Consider the following 25,449-nt stretch of genomic DNA (forward strand, 5'->3'; position numbering starts at 1 on the left):
TCAGAACAGTGTTGTCAACCATTCCTAACAGAAGTAGGGAGGGGGAAAAAAAAACAAATGCAAAAGAGCTTTGGAATCTTTCAACATTGACTTACAACCTCGAACAGGATGCACTAGAGGGTCAGTTTAATTCCCACAGGAAATACCTCCTGGTCATTATTGCTGAGGACAAGAAAGGATGTCGAGTGGGTAAGTGTGAGTTAGTCATTTTTCCCAAAGTAGTGGTGGTGTGATTTAAACTGGAGGTCAGAGTTTGAGAGCCCCTGGAGCCTGATAAATGGGACAGGGGTAGTTTAGAGGAGAAGTATGTTCCACCGTGGGAAACACCAATGAGGTCTCAGCTCTGGTAGCTACCTCTCCTTTTCAATGCACAGGGATTGCTGAGTGTAAAGAAGGGCAGAAAGGAACAGACAACTTTCAGAGTATTTCTATTTGAATAATGCTTAAGAGTTTTACAATCATTTTTTTTTATTACAAGAGCAATAAAACCATATGATAAGAGTAAACACACCTGTCCCTACTCTTACTTTTCTAATATCTGGTTGAATCATTTGGGATTATCTTTTCTGGCCTCTCTCTCTCTTTTTAAAAAGATTTCACTTATTTATTTGAGAGAGAGGGAGAGAGCACAAGCGGGGGGGGGCAGAGGAAGAGGGAGAAGCAGACTCCCTGCTGAACAAATAGACTGGTGTGGGGCTCGATCTGATCCCAGGACTGAGCAAAAGGCAGATGCTTAACTGACTAAACCACCCAGGTGCCCCAGACCTCTTTTCATGTTAAGAAAGTTGTATGTATGGATTTGCATTCATTTTTATATTTTACATTGGACTATACAACCAATCTTTTTAATGGTTGTGGATTTCCTCTAAAGGATGGTCTATAGTGAAATTATATACTTTCTTACTATTGGACTCTTTTTTATTTTTTTGCTCCCTTTTTTATTATTAACATTAAATGTATTATTTGTTTCAGGGGTACAGGTCTGTGATTCATCAGTCTTACACAATTCACAGCACTCACCATAGCACATACCTGGACTCTTTTTAATGTTTTGCCATTAGAATTGGTGGTGCACTGGACAGTTTGTGCCTATATCTACTTTATTACTTTGGGTTACTCTTTTTGGGTTGATTCTCGGAAGCAAATTCATGAAGTCAAAGTATATGAACATTTTTATGAGACTGACGCGCTACCTACTGCGCTAACGAGGCACCTAACATTTTTATAACTTTTACTTCAAATTCCTTTTACTCAACTACCGGCAAAATATAAGAAAACAAGTATCATGCCATTTTCAGCTATTTCAAAGGAAACAGATCTTATCATGGAGTAAATATTGTTAATTTTAAAAAGTTAGTGTTAATACTTCATTGTTGTTTAACTTGGTGCTTCTTATTTTCTCCCTTTTCTGGGTATTGTCTTTCTCCTGAACTGGCTGTTTTTTAAATTTGCTTATTGGAATCATAGTGTCTTCCTTATCATTTTGTATACATCTTTATCCCCACATGAAGATATTGATTGTATTACAAGTAACTCCTAAAAATACTTTTTCATAGTGTATGGTTACCCTTTGGCTCTATTTTTAAATTTGGTCTTTGTCATAGGAAGTAGCCTGCAAGAGTTAACATTTTCTAAATGGAGACACAAAGATTTATCAGGAGGTCATTTTTAAACCCAGAGATATGCTTTATTTAACACAGTCATATAAAGTGTGCACCTCCCCTCCCACACTCACTTCTCCATTGACGCTACATTTTGAGCAACCGAAGGTAGACTGGTCTATTCATTGTTTCCCAAAAGTCTTGGTCTCTTGTGTCCCCTACTCCAAACATCCTCTTCCCTTCTCCACCAAGACTTTGTTTATGTTCACCAGCAGTTGTTTCTGTATTGAATTCCTTTAGTTTTAGTTGGCATGATCCACAGTATGTCTCAAATGGCTATTGCACTGCCTTCTGATCTGTTTTGCCTCCTTAACTAGAACAGAAGCTCTAGGGAATTGAAGTCATCACTTATCACCTGTTTATATCTTTGTTACTTGTTTATATCTTCCACGGTGCAGGGCAGCCTAAAAAATGAGTATGCTGCACGTGGAATTAAGTAGCAGAATAAAGAGAGGAAGCCAGAAGTTGATTTCAGAAATCTCAATAAAGGAATCTTATTTTAGAGTTTTCCAAATTAGAATTCAGAGATAGTGTCATTAGAAGAATCAGTGGGTTAGTGGAAGTGATTATATAGCACATAATGGCTAGTGGAAAGGGGTATAATTCACACTGTCACACCAAAGGGGACCTGAACTTTTGGCTTCAGCCTGAATTTCCAGGAACGGGTGTGATCCAGATCATGTTGAGGAAACTGAGGCAGCTTACCAGATTTTCACTGAGTCTCATTCTAGGTGACCGGATAGATGCCCATTTCCTCCTTAATACTATCAAGGAATCCTGTAGGCTGTTGAATCTAGAAGTTGAGATAGCAGGAGTCAAATTCTAAGACTATTATAATGGGTTAGAGTTATAAAGCAGGGCTGTGTCAAATCTGGTCTATGGAGCAAGGGACTGAGGATGAGGACTTCTACAACAGCAGCACTGTTTTTATTCCCATCCTGGGGACCAAAACACTTTGTAAAGAGCTGATGGATGTGGCAACGGGCCTTTTTGCTATGTGAAGGTAAAGCTACAGTTCTGGGGTGTTGGTGGGAGGAGGGGTTGGGGGAGCATGAAGGGAGCTGGCCTGGAAACAGAGCCAGGATCTAACATCAAGAAGAAAAAGCATTTACTAAATAACACAATTTGACAGTTATTATATATTATATAGGCTCAGTAGTTGACGCTTCTACCATTTAACGGACCTTTACTTCCACACTACTTTCTCTATCTTAACAACCTCATGCCATCAGGTTTTCTTTAATTTTGAAAAAGCAGCACTTCGGGGAATATGTACAGGGAGAGCATTAGCTTCCCTGCTCCCTCATTATTTAAAATACTCTATTAAGCTGACTCTTAAAAGCTTGGCAGCCTTCCCAGGCTAAGGAGAAAGATAGGCTACCCAGTGGCCCCAGGAACCATCTAATATTTTATCTTAAATGTTCTCCTCATCTTCCTCATTTTTGAAATTGTAATTTACTTTTGTTACTTCCTAGTCTTCAACAGCAACTGTGTTTGGGAGAATTAGAGGAGGTATCTATATCTGTATTTAAAAAAAAATAAGTATCTGGAGAGCACAAGAAATTTGGAGAAGTAGTTCACAATGTGAGGAAGGGGTTAGCAGAAAATAATAGAAATTACGTGTATGGATTGCTTGTTATGTGCCAAACACTTTGCAGTGTACTTTCCATTTCTTTAATCTGCACGGCAGCACTATACAAGCTAAGTATGATTCTTGTCTCTGTTTTGTGGTTGCTTAAAGAGGTTAAGAAATCTGTCCAAGGTCACATGGCTAAGAAGTGATGGAACCAGGAAGGAAACCAGGAGTCTCACGTCAGAGCAAATACTCTCAGCCTGTATGTTATTGGGTCAGTAGTGCCAGGCAACAAGGAACAACCAGGGAAGTTTAAGGAACAGCTTCCCCAGAAAGACTCCAAAATGTTTAGGGAGGAGGTGAACCTCTTGCTTTTATGCTGGATGGGAATTGGATATTAAAGAAAAGTGTTGGCCTCTTGAAGATCAGACAGACATGAGAGAATCGGCCTTCAACTTTCTCCCCAGAACCTGTAACCACCTTCCCTGCAACATACACTTGTTGAGAGATTCAGGGGAAAAGGAACTTGTGTTCTCAGAATTTTATGCCTAGTGCTAATAGAGCAAATGGACTTGATGTGAAACATATTTTTAACAACCAAATACACAATTTTTTGGATTGTGTATTTGTAGAAGATAGCTCTCAGATTCTGGGTATTCTAATCAACATCCCTTGGAGTAATATGACCCGCTTGGCACAAACTAGAATTACAAATAAATTCTCTACCTTGTCTGGATCTCCCCAGGATTCAGTCTACAAGCAAGCTGGTGTAGAGGTAGTGAGGTATTTCCCATCCTATTTCTCTGTGCCCCACTTTCAATTCCAGGGATCTGTAATGTTTCAGAACTTGGGATCTTGTTGCCAAGTTGGCCCAGGGTTTTGAAGATTCTAAGATCCTTAAGTGACCTGTCCAAGTTCACAGGGGACTATGAAATGAACCAATATTTATGTTTTTTTTCTGGGTTAGCCTGGGGCAGATTAGATTAGTACAGTCATCACTGAGCTCCTGCTTTGTGACAGGCTTCGTGAATAGTTGAGCAAACTGCCTCCGGTTGGAAGATCTCAGATGCATAGTTGAGGTAGCAATGAAGGCTTCAGACCAGTCAAAATTTCAGCCCAGGGCAGAGAAGTGGGAGGGGCTCATGTACATGACAACCCTAGTGACTAGCTACTCAACTAGGTACTCAATAGTGCATGTGGCTCATGTGATTCAAAATAAATATTCTGGTATCTTCTGACCTTTGTTTTTCTTGGTCATTTTTCTGATATTTACCCAAGAATATAAATACAATTTCTACTTACCCTGGACTAAGACAGACAGTGTTCATATCGATATTTACAAAATGATTAGCAGGTAAATTCCTTCATTTTAAGAGAAACACACTGATAATTTTTATACATTCCAGACTCTCTTTCCCCCAAAATAAAACTTTTAAAAAGACTGCTTTAAATTTACCTCAATATTTGTATCAAATTGAAGGTCTTCTTTATAGAGTTTGCTTGCTGGTTCAAGAAAGACTGTGTTAGTTCAAGCACTGGAACAAAGCACTGTTTCTATTAGTTCAACTGTCACATTAGACCAGGTTCAAGTCATTCACACTCAGGGCCTCTGATCTGAAATTGGTGGTAGTCTCAATTGGTGGGAAGAAGGGTCATATTTTTTTAAAAAAGGCTTAAAAGTCTTCTATTGTAAAGATTATGTAACAAATGTGCAGGAAGTTTGTAGAGAGAGAAATGATCTATTGTCCCATCATCCCCAAATACGTTGATGTTAAGGTGTGTTGAGAATGAATGCCAGGCTGTGGGTAATTGGAAGAGTCAGACACTACCACAGTATTTCCATTATTACTGCTATATAAAATATGGTAATTTGAGGGAAGAGCTAAAAATGGTCTCATTGGGGGGCTTGGGTGGTTCAGTCAATTGAACGTCTGAATCTTTGTTTCAGCTCAGGTCATGATCTCAGGAGGTGGTAAGATTGAGCCTTGAGCTGGGCTCTGCTCTCCGTGGGGAGTCTGAGATTTTCTCTCTCCCACCTCTCCTGCTCCCCACCCCACCCCACCCACTGTGCTCTCTCTAAAATAAATAAATAAAATCTTAAAAAATAAAAATTCCCCCATTAACAATTTTTCCCATAGTATTTTGATAATTATGCATGTTTATTCTTATAGATGAAGTATAGAATAATTTTTACTATAACATGGATATTGTCAATCTGGATTCCCCCATCAGATCTCAAATATGGCAATTAAAATGCTTTTCCAATACTCTAGGTAGAATGTATTCAATAGTTTCCAAATACATATATGCCTATTTTATAAATATATAAAATTTTATAAATGGAAATTAATGTCACAATTACTCAAAGAAATCTAACTCACCTGATACTGGAAGAGACGCTTTACGTGAAGGTACATATTTTCTGGTGTTCCATCTGAATTTTTTCAAATCAACCAAAGTTTGAACAATCATTACCTTTGTAAAATCTTCAGTGCCTTGTACCTGAAGTTTGACAGACTATAAGTTAATTTCTGAGTACATATCATATAATTAAATCTTTCTCTGGTAAATTCTCTCAGGACCTCTCTAAATATCCGGGATAAAAAGTAAACATGTCTCTATGAGATAGATATCTTAAAATACCGGACTATGTTGGTTTTTTCAAAGTCAACATCCCATGTACTTCCATTGATTTTTAAATGCTTTGCTCATTTGTTTTACAAATGAGAAAAATCATTATGAGTTCATTATTAAAGATCCTTTAAGCTATCACCCAGAGAGATTATCAATGTGGCAAAAGAAAGTTTAAAACAGTAGACTTCAAGAAATCCTTCAACCTGTGGTTGTTTTTGATATGTTTTGAATCACATTGGTACCCACATCTAGAGTAACAGGGCTTTCTGCCTACAAGGGTAGACTAGAGTTTTGTAGGTTTTAGGTTGCCTTGAGGATCTCTTGCTTGGTCATCTACATTGCTGGTCAGCACCCACAGGAGAACTTTGTTATTATGTATTCAGGAATAGAGTGGTAGGCCGCACCATAGTTAATAGTAATGTCTCCCTTCCTCTCAGTGGGTCTATCACATTGGTACTGGTGGCATCTGTTCAGAAAATTTTTCTTATGTCTATTTCTCATCTTTGGATTCCTCTTATCCCCACCTCATGTTTTTCTCCTGATCCAAACCTACTTCTAAAGTACTTCTATCATAGTTGTACATGTTTCATTAACCTATATGTGTTTCTTTTCACTTGGTTGAGAGCTCTTCTGAGCGTAAGTTGCAAATCTCATTTGTTTTGATCACTTTAGCATCTAGCACGGTTTCCGCCATATACTCATTGCTTTAAAAATATATGCCTAATTTAATTGACTTGAGGTCTTTCAATTTACTTTCTTTAGATACATTTTGTATGTCCCCTGATTCCTCCTGACAAGTGCTTTTTTTCTCTATCCTGACACACACACGCACACACACACAGTCTGCCTTCTTCCTTTCTGCACATGCACAACTTCTCATTCTGATTGCCAGGAAAACTCAGCAAGTCCTTCATCTTACATTCACTTTCAAAGTAGCTGAGCAAATACCACTGATACTCAGTTCAGCATGGGTCTGTCAGAACTTTCCTAGAGTACTGTTGACACACTCCAGAGTAAGTGGTCTTTCTGCAATGTGTAAATGAACTTAACAGGCCCTCTCTTGCTATGTACTATAGCACCAAAATCTAACCACAGCCAAAATGTACAGCTCAGTCTGCTTCATTGACACTGAACAGGATATCTTCGTGTTTGGGCTACCAAGGGCCAAAGCAACCAGTGAACTGAGTGTGTGTGGTGTGTGTGTTTATGGAGTGATAGAGGAAACAGAGAGGATGGGAAGGTGGAAAAGTGACAATTTTTCTAATGTTCATACATTGTCTGGACATATGTCATATTGACTGGAAGGCATGAATCAACATTTCTATACCTGACAGCATGTTATAGGAATTAAGGAAGGTGCCTTATAAGCTTTTCGTGATTGACAGTCTTCCACAGCTCCATGGATGAGGATGACGTAAGTCACAGTTTCATCATAGATACCAGTTTTGGTGTTCTTTGGAATATCTTTTACAGAAACATTACGGAGTTTTAACTGCATCTTGTAGTTCCAGTCCTAAAAGGAAAACACGATTTCATAGTCTACTATATATGTTTAATATCAATTCCTAAATAGTTAATTGATAACAGCGTTTTAATACAATTCCATTCAGTCTGAGGATGAGTTTATATATAAACACCTCTTACCTCATAAGATAAATGTTCCCTCATTTTTTTGGCAGCAATTGAAAGTCCAAGTTTTAGCCACATTTTATACTCGATGTGAGGACAGCATTGTTCAAAAGCTTCATACAAGTGTTTTATAGGAATAAAACACAACTGAAAAATGGAGGATATAAATGTAATATTTCATTCTGTATACCATAGTTTAAGGATATAAGGTTTTCTTATTTACATATAACATTAAAGCTAAGAATTTAAATTATGTAAGATTCATGGTGTTCCCTGGACACCTAATAAAATGTGTGTAGTAGTAAATATTTGTGTATCTTTTCATAAATTAAATAATAAAAGGTTACGTGCTCCAATGAAACATTACTATTCTTACAGTTTCTGAAAAAGTAGAAAACAACATATTAAAAATCATGGAAACTTTCAAACTAAAGATATAAATATTTCTAAAAATGCATTATTTTAGGGGAGCAAACCTTTTAGATAACAATAAGATGCCAGTGCTAACAATGAGCAGACTATTGGCTATAAGGAATAAGCTACTACAAATATACAAGATGTTGTGTATATTGAATTTTATTTTTCATGGGTAAGTATGTGTGAGTGCAGTTGCTGGGTAATATGCTAATTGAGTACTTAACTTTATAAGAAAATTGCCAATCTGCTTTTGGAAGCATTGTAACATTTTACACTCTCATTAGCCATGATGGGGATTTCAGTTATTTCACATCCTTGCCAATACTTGTTAATTATTTTTGTTTTTAGCCAATGCAGTAGGTATGTGGTGATACTGCATCATGATTTTAATCTGCATTTCTCCGAGAGCTAATGATATCAAGCATCTTCTTCATGGGCTTCATGGGCATTTGCATATTCTTTTGTGAAATGTTTCACAAATCCTTTGCCTAATTTTTAATTTGATGTTTTGTCATCTTTTTGAGCTCTAAGAATTCTTTGTAGATTCTATTGTCAAGTAATTTTTCAGATAGAGGTATTGTGAAAAGCTTCCACCCCATGGTCTGTGTTGCTTTTTCCATGTTCTTTGCGGTGTCTTTTCAAAAAGAAGATTTTAATTCTAGTTACATTTAATTTATCAATATTTCCTTTTACGGTCTATCACCATTCCAAGTCAATTTTTGTGCATAATATATGGGACTGAGGCTCAGAGCTTCCACTCAGATATTTGGAATTTTCAGGATCACTTGTTGAGAATACCATTATCGTTAAAGATCATTTGATTGTGTATATGTGAATCTATTTCTGAATTCTCTTCCCTGTTCTACTGATCTATATTATCTTAAGCTAATACCATTTGGTGTTGGTTACAATAGATTTATAATAAGACTTCAAGTCAGACAATAAAGGTCATCTAACATTATTCTTTTTAAAATTTAATTCCAGTGTAGTTGACTCATAGTGTTACATTAATTTCAGGTGTATGATATAGTGATTCAATAATTCCATATAGTACTCCAGTGCTCATCAAGATAAGTGTACTCTTAATTCTCTTCACCTTTTTCACCCATCCCCTGATCCCCCCTTTCCTCTGGTACCCATCTGTTTATTCTCTATAGTTAAGAGTTTGTTTTTGGTTTGTCTCTTTTTTCCTTTGTTCATTTGTTTTGCTTCTTAAATTCCACATTTAAGTGAAATCATATAGTATTTGTCTTTCTCTGACTTATTTTGCTTAGCATTATACTCTCTAGATCCATCCATGTTGTTGCAAATGGCAAGATTTCATTCTTTTTTATGGCCAAATAAGATTCCATTGTATATATATATATGCACAATATTTTCTTTATCTATCCTTCTATTGACGGACACTTAAGGCTGCTTCCGTAATTTGGTTATTTTAAATAATGATGCCATAAACATAGAGATACATATATCCCTTCAAATTCTTTGAGTAAATACCCACTAGTGTGATTACTGGATCTTAGGGGAGTTCTATTAATTTTTTGAAGAGCCTCCATTCTGTTTTCGGTAGTAACTGCACCAGTTTACATTCCTATCAATAGTGCATGAGGGTCCCTTTTCCTTCACATCCTTGCGAACAATTGTTTATCGAGTTTTTTATTTTAGCCATTCTGATGGGTGTGAGGTGACATCTTATTGTGGTTTTGATTCGTGTTTCTCTGATAAGTGACTATGAGCATCTTTTCATGTGTCTGCTGGCCATTTGTAAGTCTTCTTTGGAGAAATGTGTTTATGTCTTCTGCCCATTTTTTAAATTAACATAAAATGTATTATTTGCTTCAGGGGCACAGGTCTGTGAATCATCAGGCTTACACAATTCACAGCACTCACTATAGCATGTACCCTCCCCAATGTCCGTAACCCAGCCACTGTATCCCTCCCCACTCCCACTCCCCAGCAACCCTCAGTTTTTTGGTGAGATAAGAGTCTCTTATGGTTTTTCTCCTTCCCCAGTGCCATATTGTTTCATTTTTTCCCTCCCTTCCCCCCACGACCCCTCTATTCTGCCTCTCAAACTCCTCATATCATATAATTGTCTCTTATTTTGCTTAGCATAATACCCTCTAGTTTCATCCACGTCATTGCAAATGGCAAGATTTCGTTTCTTTTAATGGTTGCATCATATTCCATTGTATATATATACCACATCTTCTGTATCCATTCATATGTTGATGGACAGTTAGGATCTTTCCATAGTTTGGCTATTGTGGACATTACTGCTATAAATATTCGGGTGCACGTGCCTCTTCGGATCACTACGTTTGTATCTTTAGGGTAAATACCCAGTAGTGCAATTGCTGGGTCATAGGGTAGCTCTATTTTCAACATTTTGAGGAACCTCCATGCTGTTTTCCAGAGTGGTTGCACTAGCTTAGATTCCCACCAACAGTGTATGAGGGTTCCCATTTCTCTGCATCCTCGCCAGCATCTGTTGTTTCCTGACTTGTTAATTTTAGCCATTCTGATTGGTGTGAGGTGGTTTCTAACTGTGGTTTTAATTTGTATTTCCCTAATGTCTTCTGCCCATTTTTAAACTAGATTATTATTGTTATTATTTTTTTGTGTTGAGTTGTATAAGTTCTTATATATATTTTGGATACTAATCTTTTACCAAATATACCATTTGCTAATAACTTCTCCCATTCAGTCGGTTGTCTTTTAGTCCTGTTGGTTGTTTCCTTTGTTGTGCAGAAGCTTTTTATTTCGATGTAGTTCCAATAGTTCATATTTGTTTTTGTTTCCCTTGCCTCAGGAGACATAACTAGAAAGAAGTTGTTATGTCCAGTGTCAGAGAAATTATCACCTGTTCTCCATTCCAGGATTTTCATTTTTTATTCATTTATTTATTAGGCAAACTCTATGCACAATGTGGGGCTTAAATTATGGTCCGAAGAGTCACATGCTACTGATTAATAGTCAGTCAAGCACACCTACTCTAAGATTTTTATAGCTTCAGGTCTTCCATTTAGGTCCTTAATCCATTTTGAGTTTATTTTTGTGTGTGGTGTAAAAAAGTAATCCATTTTCACTTCTTTGCATGTAACCACCCTGTTTTCCCAACATCATTTGTTGAAGAGACTGTCTTTTTTCCATTGCATATTCTTGCCTACTTTGTCAAAGATTAATTGGCCATATTATTGTGGGTTTATTTTTGGATTTTCTATTCTGTTCCATTGATTTACGTTTCTATTTTTGTCCCATACTGTTTTGATTAGTATAGCTTTGTAATATAATGTGAAATCCTTAATTATGATACCCACAGCTTTGTTTTTCAAGATTGCTTTCACTTTCTTTTATGGTTCTGTACATATTTTAGGATTGTTTCGTCTAGTTCTGTGAAAAATGCTGTTAGTATTTTGATAAGGATTACATTAAATCTGTAGACTACTTTGGATAATACAGACACTTTTAACAATACTTGTTTTTCCAACCTATGAGCATGAGACATCTTAATTTCTTTAATCAAGATTTTATAGTTTCCAGAGTACAGATCTTTCACCTTCTTGGTTAATTTTATTCCTAGGTATTTTATTATTTGTGGTACAGCTGGAAATGGGATTACTTTCTTAATTTCCTTCTGCTGTTTCATTATTAGTGTATAGAGATGCAATGGGTTTCTATACATTGGTCTTGTATCCTGCAAACTTACTAAATTCATTTATCAGTTCTAGAATTTTTTTTTGATGGCCTGTAGAGTTTTTTTATATATAGTATCATGTCAAAGAGTGAAAGTTTTACTTCTTTTTACTTCTTCCTTACCAATTTAGATGAGTTTTTTTTTTTCTTTTTCTTGTCTGATTGCTGTGGGTAGGGCTTGCAATATATGTTGAATAAAAGCAGTAAGAGTGGACATCCTTGTTTTGTTCCTGACCTTAGGGGGAAGGCTCTCAGCTTTTCACCTTTGAGTCTGACGTTAGCTGTGGGTTTTTAATATATGGCCTTTATTTTCTTGAGGCATGTGCCCTCTACACCTACTTTGTTGAGCTCTCTTATTATGAATGGGTCTTGTACTTTGTCAAATGCTTTTTCTGCATCTACTGAAATGCTCATATGGTTCTTATTCTTTCTCTTATTCATGTGATGTGTCACGTTAATCGATTTATAAATGTTGAATTACCCTTGCATCCTGGGAATAAAAGTTATTCAATAGTGGTGAACTTTTTTTTTTTTAATGTATTGTTGGATTCAGTTTGCTAATATGTTGTTGAGGATTTTTGCATCTATGAGTAGGTAACTTGATGTTCATCAGAGATATTGGCCTATAGTTGTCTTTATTGTAGTGTCTTTATCTGGTTTTGGTATCAAGGTAATGCGGACCTCATAGAATGAATTTGGAAGCTTTCCTTCCTCTTTGATTTTGGAATATTTTGAGAAGAATAAGTACTAACTCTCCTTTAAATGTCTGGTTGAATTCACCTGTGAGGCCATCTGGTCCTGGACTTCTCTTTGTTGGAGTTTTTTTATTTTTTGTTCAATTTCATTGCTGGTAATTGATCTGTTCAAATTTTCTATTTCTTCCTGATTCAGCTTTGGGAAGTTACATGTTTCTAGGAATTTATTCATTTCTTCTAGGTTGTCCAATTGGTTGGCATATAATTTTTCATAATATTCTCTTACAATCCTTTGTATTTCTCCGGTGTCAATTATTTCTCCTCTTTCATTTTTGATTTTGTTGATTTGCACTTGATCTTAGCCAAAAGGCCGAGAAGCGATTGATTTTTGTTGATTTGAATCATCTCTCTCTCTTTCTTATTTTGATGAATTTGGCAGAAGGTTTACCAATTTTGTTGATTTTTTTCAAAGAGCCAGCTTTGCAGCATCATCTCTAGAGGTGGACAAGGCCCAGCTTTCCCACTTTTAGTAATGCCATGATTGTTTTCTAGGTGGTGCCAGCCTAGCCTGGTCCTTTCATTATAAAGTTTCCCATTAACATTTCACCCAGTAGTTCTAGCATCAGTTGATGTCTGTTGCCTAGATCCATTACTTCATTGAGATGGCAAAATGAAGATACTTTAATTCTCTGTTTCTTTCTTTCTTTTTTTTTTTTTTTTAGTTTTTAAACAGCTTCTTATCTTTATTATACAATATCATGGGAAATACAAGAGGGTATTTTTAAAATTAAATTAATTTATTTATTTTCAGAAAAACAGTATTCATTTTTTCACCACACCCAGTGCTCCATGCAATCTGTGCTCTCTATAATACCCACCACCTGGTACCCCAACCTCCCACCCCTCCGCCACTTCAAACTCCTCAGATTGTTTTTCAGAGTCCATAGTCTCTCATGAGTCACCTCCCCTTCCAATCTACCCCAACTCCCTTCTCCTCTCTAACACCCCTTGTCCTCCATGATATTTGTTATGCTCCACAAATAAGTGAAACCATACGATAGTTGACTCTCTCTGCTTGACTTATTTCACTCAGCATAATCTCTTCCAGTCCCGTCCATGTTGCTACAAAAGTAGGGTATTCATCCTTTCTGATGGAGGCATAATACTCCATAGTGTATATGGACCACATCTTCCTTATCCATTCGTCCATTGAAGGGCATCTTGGTTCTTTCCATAGTTTGGCGACTGTGGCCATTGCTGCTATAAACATTGGGGTACACATGGCCCTTCTTTTCACAACATCTGTATCTTTGGGTGTAAAGATACCCAGGAGTGCAATGGCAGGGTCATAGGGAAGTTCTATTTTTAATTTCTTGAGGAATCTCCACACTGTTCTCCAAAGAGGCTGCACCAACTTGCATTCCCACCAACAGTGGAAGAGGGTTCCCCTTTCTCCACATCGTCTCCAATACATGTTGTTTCCTGTTTTGTTAATTTTGGCCATTCTAACTGGTGTAAGGTGATATCTCAATGTGGTTTTAATTTGAATCTCCCTGAGGGCTAGTGATAATTCTCTGTTTCTACATTTGTTAGCTAGAATTCTTCTTCTTCTCTCTCTCTCTCTCTCTTTTTTTTTTGGTTACCTTGAAAGAATTCAGAGAGGAAAGGCAGGATAAATGTTGAATGCCTTCGATTTAAAAAAAAATAATCCATTTTTAGAATAATAAGTTCATATCCCAACACTCTTATTGGAAACTAAACAAATTTTGGTATCATCATCAACTTATGGATTTTTGTATATCATGGGCTTCAGTTGTTTGCAATCATTTTTCTTTTTGAGTTTAAATTAGGCCAGTGATAGCCCCTGTTGCTTTGAGAATTTTGTCCTCATTGTGCCTGGGAAAACTTCCATCCACTTTGCTCAATTTCTTTATTAATAAATGTTAGTTCTCTGACTTTTACACTTCCTTAACTCCCAAATTATAGTATTGATAACTAAAATATGTCCTCTAGTTTCCCCATGAGAGTCCTCATTTAATCAGTTTTTCTGGTTAAAACTTTCATTATGGTAGGTTAATTTTGCAAGCCATTTTGCCAGGACAAGATACTGGATAAGTATAATTTGGTAGCAAATTTTATTCCTTTACTATTCCTATTTTTAAAAAAAATGTTACTAGACTGTAAATATATGCTAAGTACAGAAATAACCTTGGTATTTGATACTAGATATTTAATAAGTTATAGCAATAGGCAAAAAGGTGATGTTTTCTGACCTCCACTACGGTTTTGCAGGTAGCAGAATACATCATGGGCTTATTAGTTAAACAGTTTAGCTCTCCTATTATTTCCCCACTGATCACAAAGTCTGTGTACATTAGCTGATAATCTTCCTCCTCTGACTCCCAGAACATTTGGTCAATTCCGAAACCAGGTTTTGATCTTTGAAGCTGTTGAGGAATGAAGAAAGAGGGAAAAAAAATGCCAGTTAATTACCAAAACTTTCTAATTTTTTATTTTTTTCCTTTGGTTTTAACAATTTTAATATGTAAATATGATTTTGAGGATGCTTCTTACTTGTGCCTTTTAAAGTGAATTTATTAAATTAGCAAAAGTATTCTTAGATACTGAAATCTTTCTGATTCCTTCTACTCAGCCAACTTATACCTGCCTTAAAATGGCTAAATGCCCAGTTCAGATAAACATAAGATGAAAACAACTTAAAATATTGCATCTTAAGGATGATCCTTTGGATGGTTTCTTGTTATCTATGGGAAAGTAACGCTTAAAAGGTGGTAAGTAGGGGCACTTGGGTGGCTCAGTTGGATAAGTGACTGCTTTCGCTTCAGGTCATGATCTTGGAGTCCCAGGATCCAGTCCCATGTTGGGCTCTCTGCTCAGCAGGGAGTCTGCTTCTCCCTCTGACCTCTCTTCTCTCATGCTCCCTCTCTCTCATTTTCTCTCCCTCTCTCAAATAAATAAAATAAAAGGGGATAGGTAATGTTAACCATTGTGTTTGAACAAGAAAAGTGAATGGTGGCTGTTGTCCTAAAAGAGGAACAATGCAGTTCTTAACATGGAAAACTATGAATTCTTAATTTTATCAAATTTTTAACTAATGTTCACAAGTGCATTTTTGAATAAATCTGACTTACCTTTATCATACCTGATATTATTATATAAATTCCTTTGGGCTCATCACCTTCTTCAAATATATCATTTCCACAGTCAAATGTTACAACTCTGGCTCTTTCCTTAAACATATCACCAAATATATAGGACATAAACACTATATTAGCAGTGGTTGGGGATGTTGAGGTTTACATCTTAATAAAAGTTCTTACATTTTAAAATATCAGTCAGTAAGATCCAACTTATTGTGTTAGTGATAAATTTGTAAGAGAAAATAGGAATTATGAATATCAAAGAGATGAAGGTGGATATCCATAGATCTTTATAACTTCAGATGCGATGTTTATGCATGGAGTTTTAAGCTGGAGAGTATCACAGTATTTATTAAAAAAATCATTTGTTGGCACATTATAGATGGTATTACTAGAAAATAAAAATATTACCCGAATGAACTGTATATGGTCTTTGTCTTTGTCTAGCCATGGAATATGGTAGAGTGCTTCTTCAATAGTAAGGGGCTTGATAATAGGTAGGAAATCAAGTATCTCTCTTTTTTTGGCCATTATTAACTAAAACCACAAAATTTAAGAAAGAAGATGAACAAAACTGGTGTTCACAGAATGCTTACAAAATTATGACTTGGTACTCTTCTGAGATTTTTATTCTTCTATGGAAACCTTCAACTTCTCCCCACTGATAGCATTTTTCTGTTATCATCATTCTGAAGTCATAGATTAAATATTTAAAGTAAACTTTTTAAAAAACTGAATTATAGCACATAAACAAAAAGTGCACAGATTATAAATATCCACTCAAAGAACACTTACAATGTAAAAAGATCTTGGTAACCAGCACCCAGATTAAGAAATAAAACATTTACTACACCTAAAATCCTTATATTCTCTTCTAGTCATTTCATCTATCTAAAGATAACCTCTTTTGTCAGAGTTTAACTTTGTTTGGTTTTGAGATTTATCTGCATAAAATCAAAAAGTATGTACTTGTTTGTGTCTGGTTTCATTTGTTCAGTAGTATGTTTCTGATATTCATCTCTAATATTAGAGGGAGCCGAAGTTTATTCCTGTCATTTTCATTGTTGTAGAGGATTTTGTTATCCGGATATACCACAGTTTTGTCTACTTTTGATCAACATTTGGAGTGTGCCAGCTTTGGCCTTTTGTAATGCTGCTGTATTTGTTTGCTGTACATATGTATACATTTCTGTGGATATATGGTTCTGTAATATAACTGCTAGGTTATATGTATATTTTTACATTTAGTAGATTCTGCCTAACAATTCCAAAGTGATTATGTTAAACTACACTCTTACTCTAATATTCCAGTTCCACGTCATTGCCTATAGCTAAAATTGTCAGTTAAAAAAAATTAAGTATTCTGGGGTGCTTTGGTGGCTCAGTGTATTAAAGCCTCTGCCTTCGGCTCGGGTCATGATCCCAGGGTCCTGGGATCGAGCTCCACATCTGGCTCTCTGCTCAGCGGGGAGCCTGCTTCCTCCTCTCTCTCTGCCGGCCTCTCTGCCTACTTGTAATTTCTGTCTGTCAAATAAATAAAATCTTTAAAAACAAATTAAGTGTTCTGATGGTTGTGTATTGGTATTTCACTTGGTTTTAATTTGTGTTAAGTTTATGACAATGAAATTTAGTACCTTTTGTTATGTGTCAGTTATTTGAATATCCTCTGTTGTGAGGTGTCTACTCAATGTGCATGACTCCTTTTATCATTTCTTTCAGTTCTAGTGGCAATAAACTCCCTTCACTTTTGTTTATCTGGGACTGTCTTAATTTCTTTTTCATTTCTGCAGGACAGTTTTGTTGGATATAGGATTTTTGGTTGATAGATTATTTTCTCTTTTAGCATTTCAAATACATCAGTTAACTTCCTTCTGGTCTCCAAAGTATCTGATAAGAAATCTGATAATAATCTTATTAAGGATTGTTTATATGGGATGAATTACTTCTTTATTGATGATTTCGAAATTTTCTTTTGTCTGATTATAATGTGTCTTGGTGTGGGTCTCTTTCAGGTCATCCTACTTGGAATTTATTGAACTTCTTGGATATTAATATTTATGTATTTCATCTAAGTTGGGAAGTTTTCAGCCATTACTTCTTCCATTACTTCTCTGTCTCTCACTTCGTGGAATTTCCACAGTGCACATGTTGGTCCACTTGATTGGCTCTCACTGGTCCCTTAGATTTTGTCACTTTTCACCAACCTTTTTATTTCTGTTCCTCAAATAGGATAATTTCCATTGTTTCATCTTTAGGATGACTGATCTTTCTGCCTGCTCAAATATGCCTTTCAGTTCTTGCCACATAGATATTATATATTTTATGTTAGGTTCACACTTAAGGATTTAGAGTTTTTAATCAATACAGTGAATAGAATATTTTTCTTTAGTTGAGGAAAAATTTTGAATGTCAGTATTATTTCTGAATACCCTATGATTTACCTTATTAATCCTACATATTTTAGTTTATTTTCCTAGGATTTTAAAGAATCAATATATGATTCTTTTTCATCTTTTTCATCTTTCCAAAAATTTTATCTCTCAATTTCCTTTCTTTCTTTTCTTCACCTGGCTAAGACTTCCAGCAAGGCACTCAATATTTGGAGAGGCACTGTTGATTTTCCTTTTGGTCCTGACTTTAGTTGTAATACTTATGTTTTACCATTTAATACAATGTTTCTTTTAAATGTTAAATAGAAACTCTTTATTCAGTTAAGGATTCTACTTCTCTTATTAGCCTCATGAGAATTTTTAAAAATATTTTGAGTAATAAATTTTGTCAATTTTTTTTCTTTTTCTTAAATTTTTTAAACTCTTAATAAGTTATATAGCTATTTTGAGAGCTAAAAGATTCTTAGTCATAATATACTAAACTTTTAATATACCACCAGATTAAATTAGCTACCATTATGTTTAAAAGTTTTGTATATATATTCACAAGCATAATAGCTTTTGGTTTTTTTCTCATACCATTCCCAATCTGGAGAGTAAATTTTGTACTTACAGAATTAGTTGTGACCCTCTATTTTTTTTTATATGTCATGGTACCATTTAAATAACTGAAAGAAAATGTAGTGAATTTTTGTCATATAATTGAATGCTCTTATAAATTATGGGAGTCTATTGAAAAAGTTATTTCAGTGGCATAGATAGTTCCTAGAAAGATACTGATTTCTACTGTAGTCTAGGATGATAAATAGTTTTATCATACCAATGGTTTGGGAGAAAAGCATAGAAAGGAATGGTCTCTCACTGTGCCAAGAAAGGGAATAAGAAATTGAGCATTGGAGATCAGGAAGGAAATGCTCTATGGTAGGTGTTTTTCGTTAGGCAATTATTTTAAGTTAGAGATATTCCTATCTCAGAGATGGCCTATATTAGAAAATCAGAAGTAGGTTTGAAGATCGTGAACAACTATATATCAAGTAAGTATATTTGCTTTAAAAATATACTACCTTACCTTATTAATTTCAGAGCCTTCAATTTTATGAATAATACCTTTTGACCTAAAAACCTTAACAATTTCTCTAGCCAAATTGAGCATGACATTTATCTCCTCCTTTGTTTTCATAGTAACAGCGATTTCTGGGTGATCATACTCTAAGTAGCCTGAAAAATAAATTTTCAGATAAAATAAGAATATTATTTAAAAATTTCATGTGGACAATAAGCTAGTGTTCCCACTCTAAATCCATGGAATACAACCCTCAACACAGATAAATGTATATCTTCCTGATGAGGTGTCTGCAATCAGTCATAATTCACTAGTGGCTGCAGAGTTCTGCTTGCTATTTTCTTGTCTGCTTAGAGCTAAGCCCATGAGGAAGGACAGACAACCCTAGTCCTAGGATTAACAATTATACTGATATACCTGTATAGGATATTGAAAGGCTCCCCTGGGCCCTAGGTCTGGAGTTTATGTTCTACTTTTCTATTCTGTTTGGACTATGATTTTAGACTTCAAACAGTGCCTTAGGTATGGCTTCTGATTAAGTCTTCTCATCCATCTTTGGTTATTGTCCACCCAGCATTCCTGAGCATCTAGAGGACTCATCTATGCTCTTCTGCCTGTCTTATCTGGATTCCTGAATGCCCATGAGAGTTGCTTTCACTTAAGATTCTACACTTTGGCTTTTCCTTTGTGTTGGCTTCTTGTCTCACTTGACAACTATCTGCCATGCAAAATCTCTCAAGTCTTGGTCAATTCTCAGATTTGCTGTGTCATTTTCTTGCCCACTACCTGGTACCAAACCCTCTTCCCCTCCCACATGAACTCTATGGTATAGGAGTGTGTCTGTCCCACTCCCAGGATTTACCCTGTACTAGGAGCATTACATGGCATGACTCAGAGAAGAAGCTATTGCCATATTTAGGCATGGAGGCTCCCAGCAGTCGTATCAGAGATCTGTGAGACTCTTTTCTGATTTCAGCTTGTAAATCCTAAATCCTCAGATGGTAACTCTGTGGCAAGTGAAGGGGGAAAAATAACTTTTTTTCCTTGTATTGCTCGGGATGGTGTGTGTACTTTTGGTTTGGAAGAAAACAGAATTTATAAGGTGATTAATAGTATGTATAAACATGCAATGTTAATGTGTTTAATAAGAAATTGAAAGGTCTTTATTGAGGTGTAAGGCAGGAAAAACAAGTGTGGAGAGGTAATATTACATGAAACCCATCCAAACCAAAGGTATAATATTGTTGAAGTTATATACTTTATTATTAGTAATAAATAGGTTTCCTCAAATATTAGTTTACTTATCAAAATAATTGCCTCTCTGAAGTAATGATAATAAGGGATGGTTGTGCTTAATCTTTAGGGTGAAGGGTACATACCCAGCTCTTTCATAGCATGTGCTGTATTCTTCATTATCCTCCTTAATAACATCTACCAAATAAAAGAAGATTTATCCCCCTGGAGAAAAAACTGTTATAAAATATCTTTACATTTGCAACTGATGAATTTTTTTTAACTTAACTAATAACTTTAAAGAAAACATGTAATGGGGAAATTTTCAGGGATGAGAATTAAACTTTGTGCAATAAATTTTATGCTTCTCCAGCAAGTTGGTGAAAAGAATAAAAAGTGGCATTACCAGGTTGATTTTGAGAACCCCAAAGGCAAATCATATTTTTTTCTTTTTCCTTAAAGTAACCTGCTTTAGGGTACTATTGATTCTGAAAAACACAAGCACGGTTGATGCTTTCCTCTTCAACTTTGGGGCCTCAGGGAAAGCGTTCAGTCTTAAATTAGGTAGAAGGTTTGGCCAAACTCTGTTAGAACAAAAATGAGCACTAAAGCTGGACATCTCAGAGATTCAGTTCCTCTTGTTTTTCCTACTGTGTATCCTCAAATTCCAGTACTAAATATCTGTTTCCAGGTAAGAGCAGGTAACAAAATTTAGGAAAAGTGTTTTAAAATTACAGGTGGTGAAGAAAGGAAAGATACTGCTTTTTGTGTTCTACTACATAACACATGTTCTGTTTTCTCAACTACAGAGCTTTGGGTATATTACTTGACATTCACATGTTCCTCATTGCCTTGAAAGGTAAGTATTTCACATAGTTGGCAAACTTGTGAGAACAATCACCTCAGTCAAAAAAGTGAAAATAACAAAAATAGCATGGAGGACAAGGGGCGTTAGAGAGGAGTAGGGAATTTGGGTAAATTGGAAGGGGAGGTGAACCATGAGAGACTATGGACTCTGAAAAACAGTCTGAGGGGTTTGAAGTGGCGGGGGGGTGGGAGGTTGGGGTACCAGGTGGTGGGTATTATAGAGGGCACGGCTTGCATGGAGCACTGGGTGTGGTGAAAAAATAATGAATACTGTTTTTCTGAAAATAAATAAATTGGAAAAAAAAAGAAAAAGAAAAAAAATAATGTAAACAGTTAAAAAAAAAAAAAGTGAAAATCCAGAACTTAGGCCCTAGAATTCTCTAGGCTGTTTACTAGCCATGTGACTGAGCATAATCATTCAACCTCTCTTGGCTTTTTTTGTTGTTGTTGTTCTTTCTCTGTGTAATGAAGAAATTAGACAAGGTTTAAAGAAATTAGACAAGGTTTCCTTCTATGAGCTATTCTTACTTTTTCCCTTGGCAGATCTCCCTCATTTGCTTCTTTTACTGTGGGAAAATCAGGCAGGGAGAGAGGAAGGGAGCCTTTAGGAATTATGAGGAGTCTCCCTTTGCTTAACATTACCATTACATCTCATCTTCCAATATTTCCTATTTAGTGCACCTGTTGTTGACAGAGCCTGGAATTTGCATCAGGAGGGAGCTAATGACCACTGCACATATGTTTCATGTGCCCCAAAAGGTGGCTTGCAAAAGCCTCGTGATTTGCTACTGTGGCACAGACAATTCAGTAACAGACATATTCAGCTTCTGAATAATACATATGTAGACTAGTTTAAGTTTTTACACAAATTACTTAGCAAATTGTGTCAAAGACCACATCTACATATATAGACAGAGGACATAATGGGTGGGGGCAACTGAGAGATTGGAGGAATAAACCCTTACCTTACTAATGAAAGTTTTTCTCACCTGTTTAACCTGCTTAGAACTTGAAATCTGATCAATTATAGTCATTATATCTTCTTCACCTTGGACATATCCTTTTAGTATAGCATATTTCAAGGACAGCTGGTGACTCATCTTTTGATCTATTATTTGCAGCAACTTTGGGGTTATGAGCTGGAAAAAATGGAACTACCATTTACTATAAATTGTACACATTTAGTTAGTTATATATTGATTAGTTTAACTAAAGTATAAAATATTAAGAAATAACATGTTTTCAACAGTAACTATAGTAACCTGTCAAGGTTATTTTATTCATGGCAATTTTATAACTTCATGACCAGAGTGATTTCCCTATAATTAATAGTGCTGGACACCTATGTGAAGTTATGAATTTACTCTTTACTTATGTCCCCTATAGAGCATTGAATACTACTTCCAACTGGTTTAAATTCTTGGAAAACAATGCAATTAATCTGGGCTTGTCATAAATGTGTATAAAGTACTGCCACTTTTACCTGTGAAATCTTCTACTAACCTTCTTACCAGAAGGTTTATTTGGGAGTTAGAACCCACCACAACTATACTCCTTGTTTGACCCCACCATTAATTTCTCATTGTTTCTTTGCTGAGGTTTAACTTTCTAGATTATCTGTTACCACTCTGCAGTCCTTTAACTTTCCCATAGTCGGCTGTTTCCCTGTTTCCCGTGTTTTCCTGTCTATGCTCCATATTCTTCATACTCTCCCCGCCGACCAACTGCCATTAATCCTCAAAGCACTAATTTATGCTCATCCTTCAATATTCAGTTTAAGCATCACCTAATAAAAGACATCTTTTTAAAAAATCGTGTTAGCATTTTGTACATACTCTGTTTTGCACTTACCTTACAATGTAACATTGGAGCATCTAGATGACAGGTCATTTTCCTTCTACAAATTCTCTAGAGTGTGTCTAATTTGTCCTCATGTTCCAGGGCCTATCATTTGATATAAGTTAAGGGTTCAGAATTTCCTCAATACCTAAACAAAATTTCCTTAGGTGGCTTACCAGTTTCTTCACTTAAAATATTTGGTAGACCCCGTATATCCTCCAATCAGAAAGAATTAACTAGTCCCTGGAATACGCTTTGCTTGTCTTCCTTAGGTCAAATTGCACACTAGCATTACTTGCAGTCTTATTTAACACTAAAATGGGAAAAGCTACTAGTTGCATCCTTTTAGACCTTAGCAAAAGTATTTTTTAAGCATATTAAGAAAGCTCTAAATGTACAGATTCTAATCTGTTAGTTTTATCTCTAGATGAACCGCGTTTCCCTTAGGTTTGTTCCTCTCACAGTGCTTAAATGTGCATGTGTCTTGTTTCTGTATGAATAGAGCGAGCCAGTGAAAGAGAGGGGATGTATCCTTGCTCCATATATATACTTCACATGCCTTGTGATGGAGTGAGTCCCATGTCATTGAAATAATTGTATAGATAATAAATAATATCATGCTTGTTATAGAAAGATGATTAGACAAATAAGGTTATTTTTGATGCTGTGATTTTATGTTACTATGAATTTATGAAACATGAAAAACAGTCTGAGGGGTTTGAAGTGGCGGGGGGGGTGGGAGGTTGGGGTACCAGGTGGTGGGTTTTATAGAGGGCACAGCTTGCATGGAGCACTGGGTGTGGTGAAAAAATAATGAATACTGTTTTTCTGAAAATAAATAAATTGGGAAAAAAAACATGAAATGCATAATTTTTGGCTTCTTAATATGTATGAATTTATACTATTTGCTTTGTCACTATGAATGGTGTGCATGGTTGTTTTGTTGATTTCCAGGTTTTATACCAGGTATCTATAAAAATAAACATTACTTTGGGGTTAATTTATACTTACATTACTATGGAATTTTTTATGTGTTCTCTATTCAAAGAAAAAGCTATACTGAGTATTTCTATACTTTCATGTACTAAATAAATTGCACATACAATTTGGATATTCATAAAATAATATGTTATAAAATTTAATTTGTGGAAGGGTTATAAAATTTAAAATATAAACATCATCTCAATAAAAAGTGGAAATCATAAAACTACTAAACTGATCTTAGTCCACATTTCATGAAGCAGTCAGTAGAAATTTGAAATTGAATGATTTAATAGTTCTTTACCTTCAAAATACGTAGTAGGCGAAGAAATCGAACAATTTTTATAAAGATTACTGTTAGAATAAAATCAAGAGTATAAGTAATTGAATTTGTCTCAATAAGAATTATATCTATGATGCCAACGGATGTAATTGCTAACTCAAATAGGTTCCAGGCCTGTAAAAAATATTCTTTCCTCATTGCAGCCATCTGTTGATTAAAAAAAAAATACATTATCTTGTTTTTGCTTTTACTGTAATATTTTCCACAATAACTGAAACATCACTAGTTAGATTCTTTTCTGATCTACCTTAAGATTACTTGTCTGAAATACTAGTAAGGAAGCATATTAATTTAAAATTCAAATGGTTAAATATTAAAGCATAGCTAAGAGAGTGGGAAGTATTAAAGATGATTGTGGGTTTTCGGTGGAATTCTGAAAGAAAAGTAGGTTTAGAGAAGATAAATTTTTTAGAATGTGCTGTTTGAGATGTTTGTATAGCATTTTGTTGGAGAGATCCAGTCATCAGTTTCTATATGATCTGAGGTTCTTGGTAAGATCTGAGCTGGAAATGTGAATTTAGAAGTTATTAGACTATAAATGGTAGATGATGCCAGATGATGCCAGAAGTGAAAGAGATAGCATGGCTTATGAAGCTCTTTATTCTTTATGTCCATGTCTCGTTTTCCATACCCTCCACATCTGACATCTAACATCTAACATCTCTCTAATATCCATGCTGACCAATCTATCCCAAGCACTAGTCACTGGGAGTGATGTCCCTTGTGCATGCAATGGTTTTGCTTCTAGCTTTTCCCTTGTTTTTGTCTATAATGCTATATACTCATATTCTCAGTTTTCACTTTTTGGTCTATATAACACAATACTATTATCAATATTATTATCAGTTTGTTGACCCTTTCTTCATTTTACAACTACCTTTATATTAGATTTAAAAATCAAATCATGAATGTTTTTCAGGCATGAAGGGATATCTATCACTCTACCTATCTCTATCTAGTATTAAAAAAAATTAAAATGAACACTATCCTGCTAAATTTATGAACACTATCAATACCTTTGAAACTCCCTTTGACACACACCATTTAAAAATTTATGTTTACAAATACAAAATCAGTTCTTAAAATATGGATGTTTTCTATTGAGTTGCCTTAAAAATTTACCTTTAAAAATTAAATTTTGGGACGTGAGAAAGAATTTCATACACTCCTTTAGAAAATTCTGTGTAGTTAGTGTTGGAAAGGAAGTTACAGAATCTCTCTGTGAGACATATAACATATTCACACATACACAGATACACACATACCA

The 25,449-nt window shown here is 35.4% G+C and overlaps 1 protein-coding gene across 1 annotated transcript in view; it reads right to left on the bottom strand.

Annotated features, from left to right (window-relative positions):
- SLC9C1 (solute carrier family 9 member C1) overlaps positions 1-25,449 on the bottom strand; it is an 83,088-nt gene continuing 57,639 nt past the window's right edge. The window contains exons 16-28 of the mRNA XM_044255046.1: positions 24,144-24,329; positions 22,009-22,158; positions 20,299-20,350; positions 18,926-19,074; positions 15,878-16,003; positions 15,458-15,556; positions 14,579-14,752; positions 7,513-7,644; positions 7,196-7,381; positions 5,616-5,736; positions 4,691-4,769; positions 2,367-2,454; positions 1-24 (exon numbers count right to left, since the gene is read on the bottom strand). Coding sequence (XP_044110981.1) covers positions 1-24; positions 2,367-2,454; positions 4,691-4,769; positions 5,616-5,736; positions 7,196-7,381; positions 7,513-7,644; positions 14,579-14,752; positions 15,458-15,556; positions 15,878-16,003; positions 18,926-19,074; positions 20,299-20,350; positions 22,009-22,158; positions 24,144-24,329 — 1,566 coding nt within the window. The remainder of the gene's footprint in view (positions 25-2,366; positions 2,455-4,690; positions 4,770-5,615; positions 5,737-7,195; positions 7,382-7,512; positions 7,645-14,578; positions 14,753-15,457; positions 15,557-15,877; positions 16,004-18,925; positions 19,075-20,298; positions 20,351-22,008; positions 22,159-24,143; positions 24,330-25,449) is intronic.

The sequence above is a fragment of the Neovison vison genome, chromosome 6 (assembly GCF_020171115.1).
Source record: "Neovison vison isolate M4711 chromosome 6, ASM_NN_V1, whole genome shotgun sequence".
In the NCBI taxonomy this organism is placed as follows: domain Eukaryota; kingdom Metazoa; phylum Chordata; class Mammalia; order Carnivora; family Mustelidae; genus Neogale; species Neogale vison.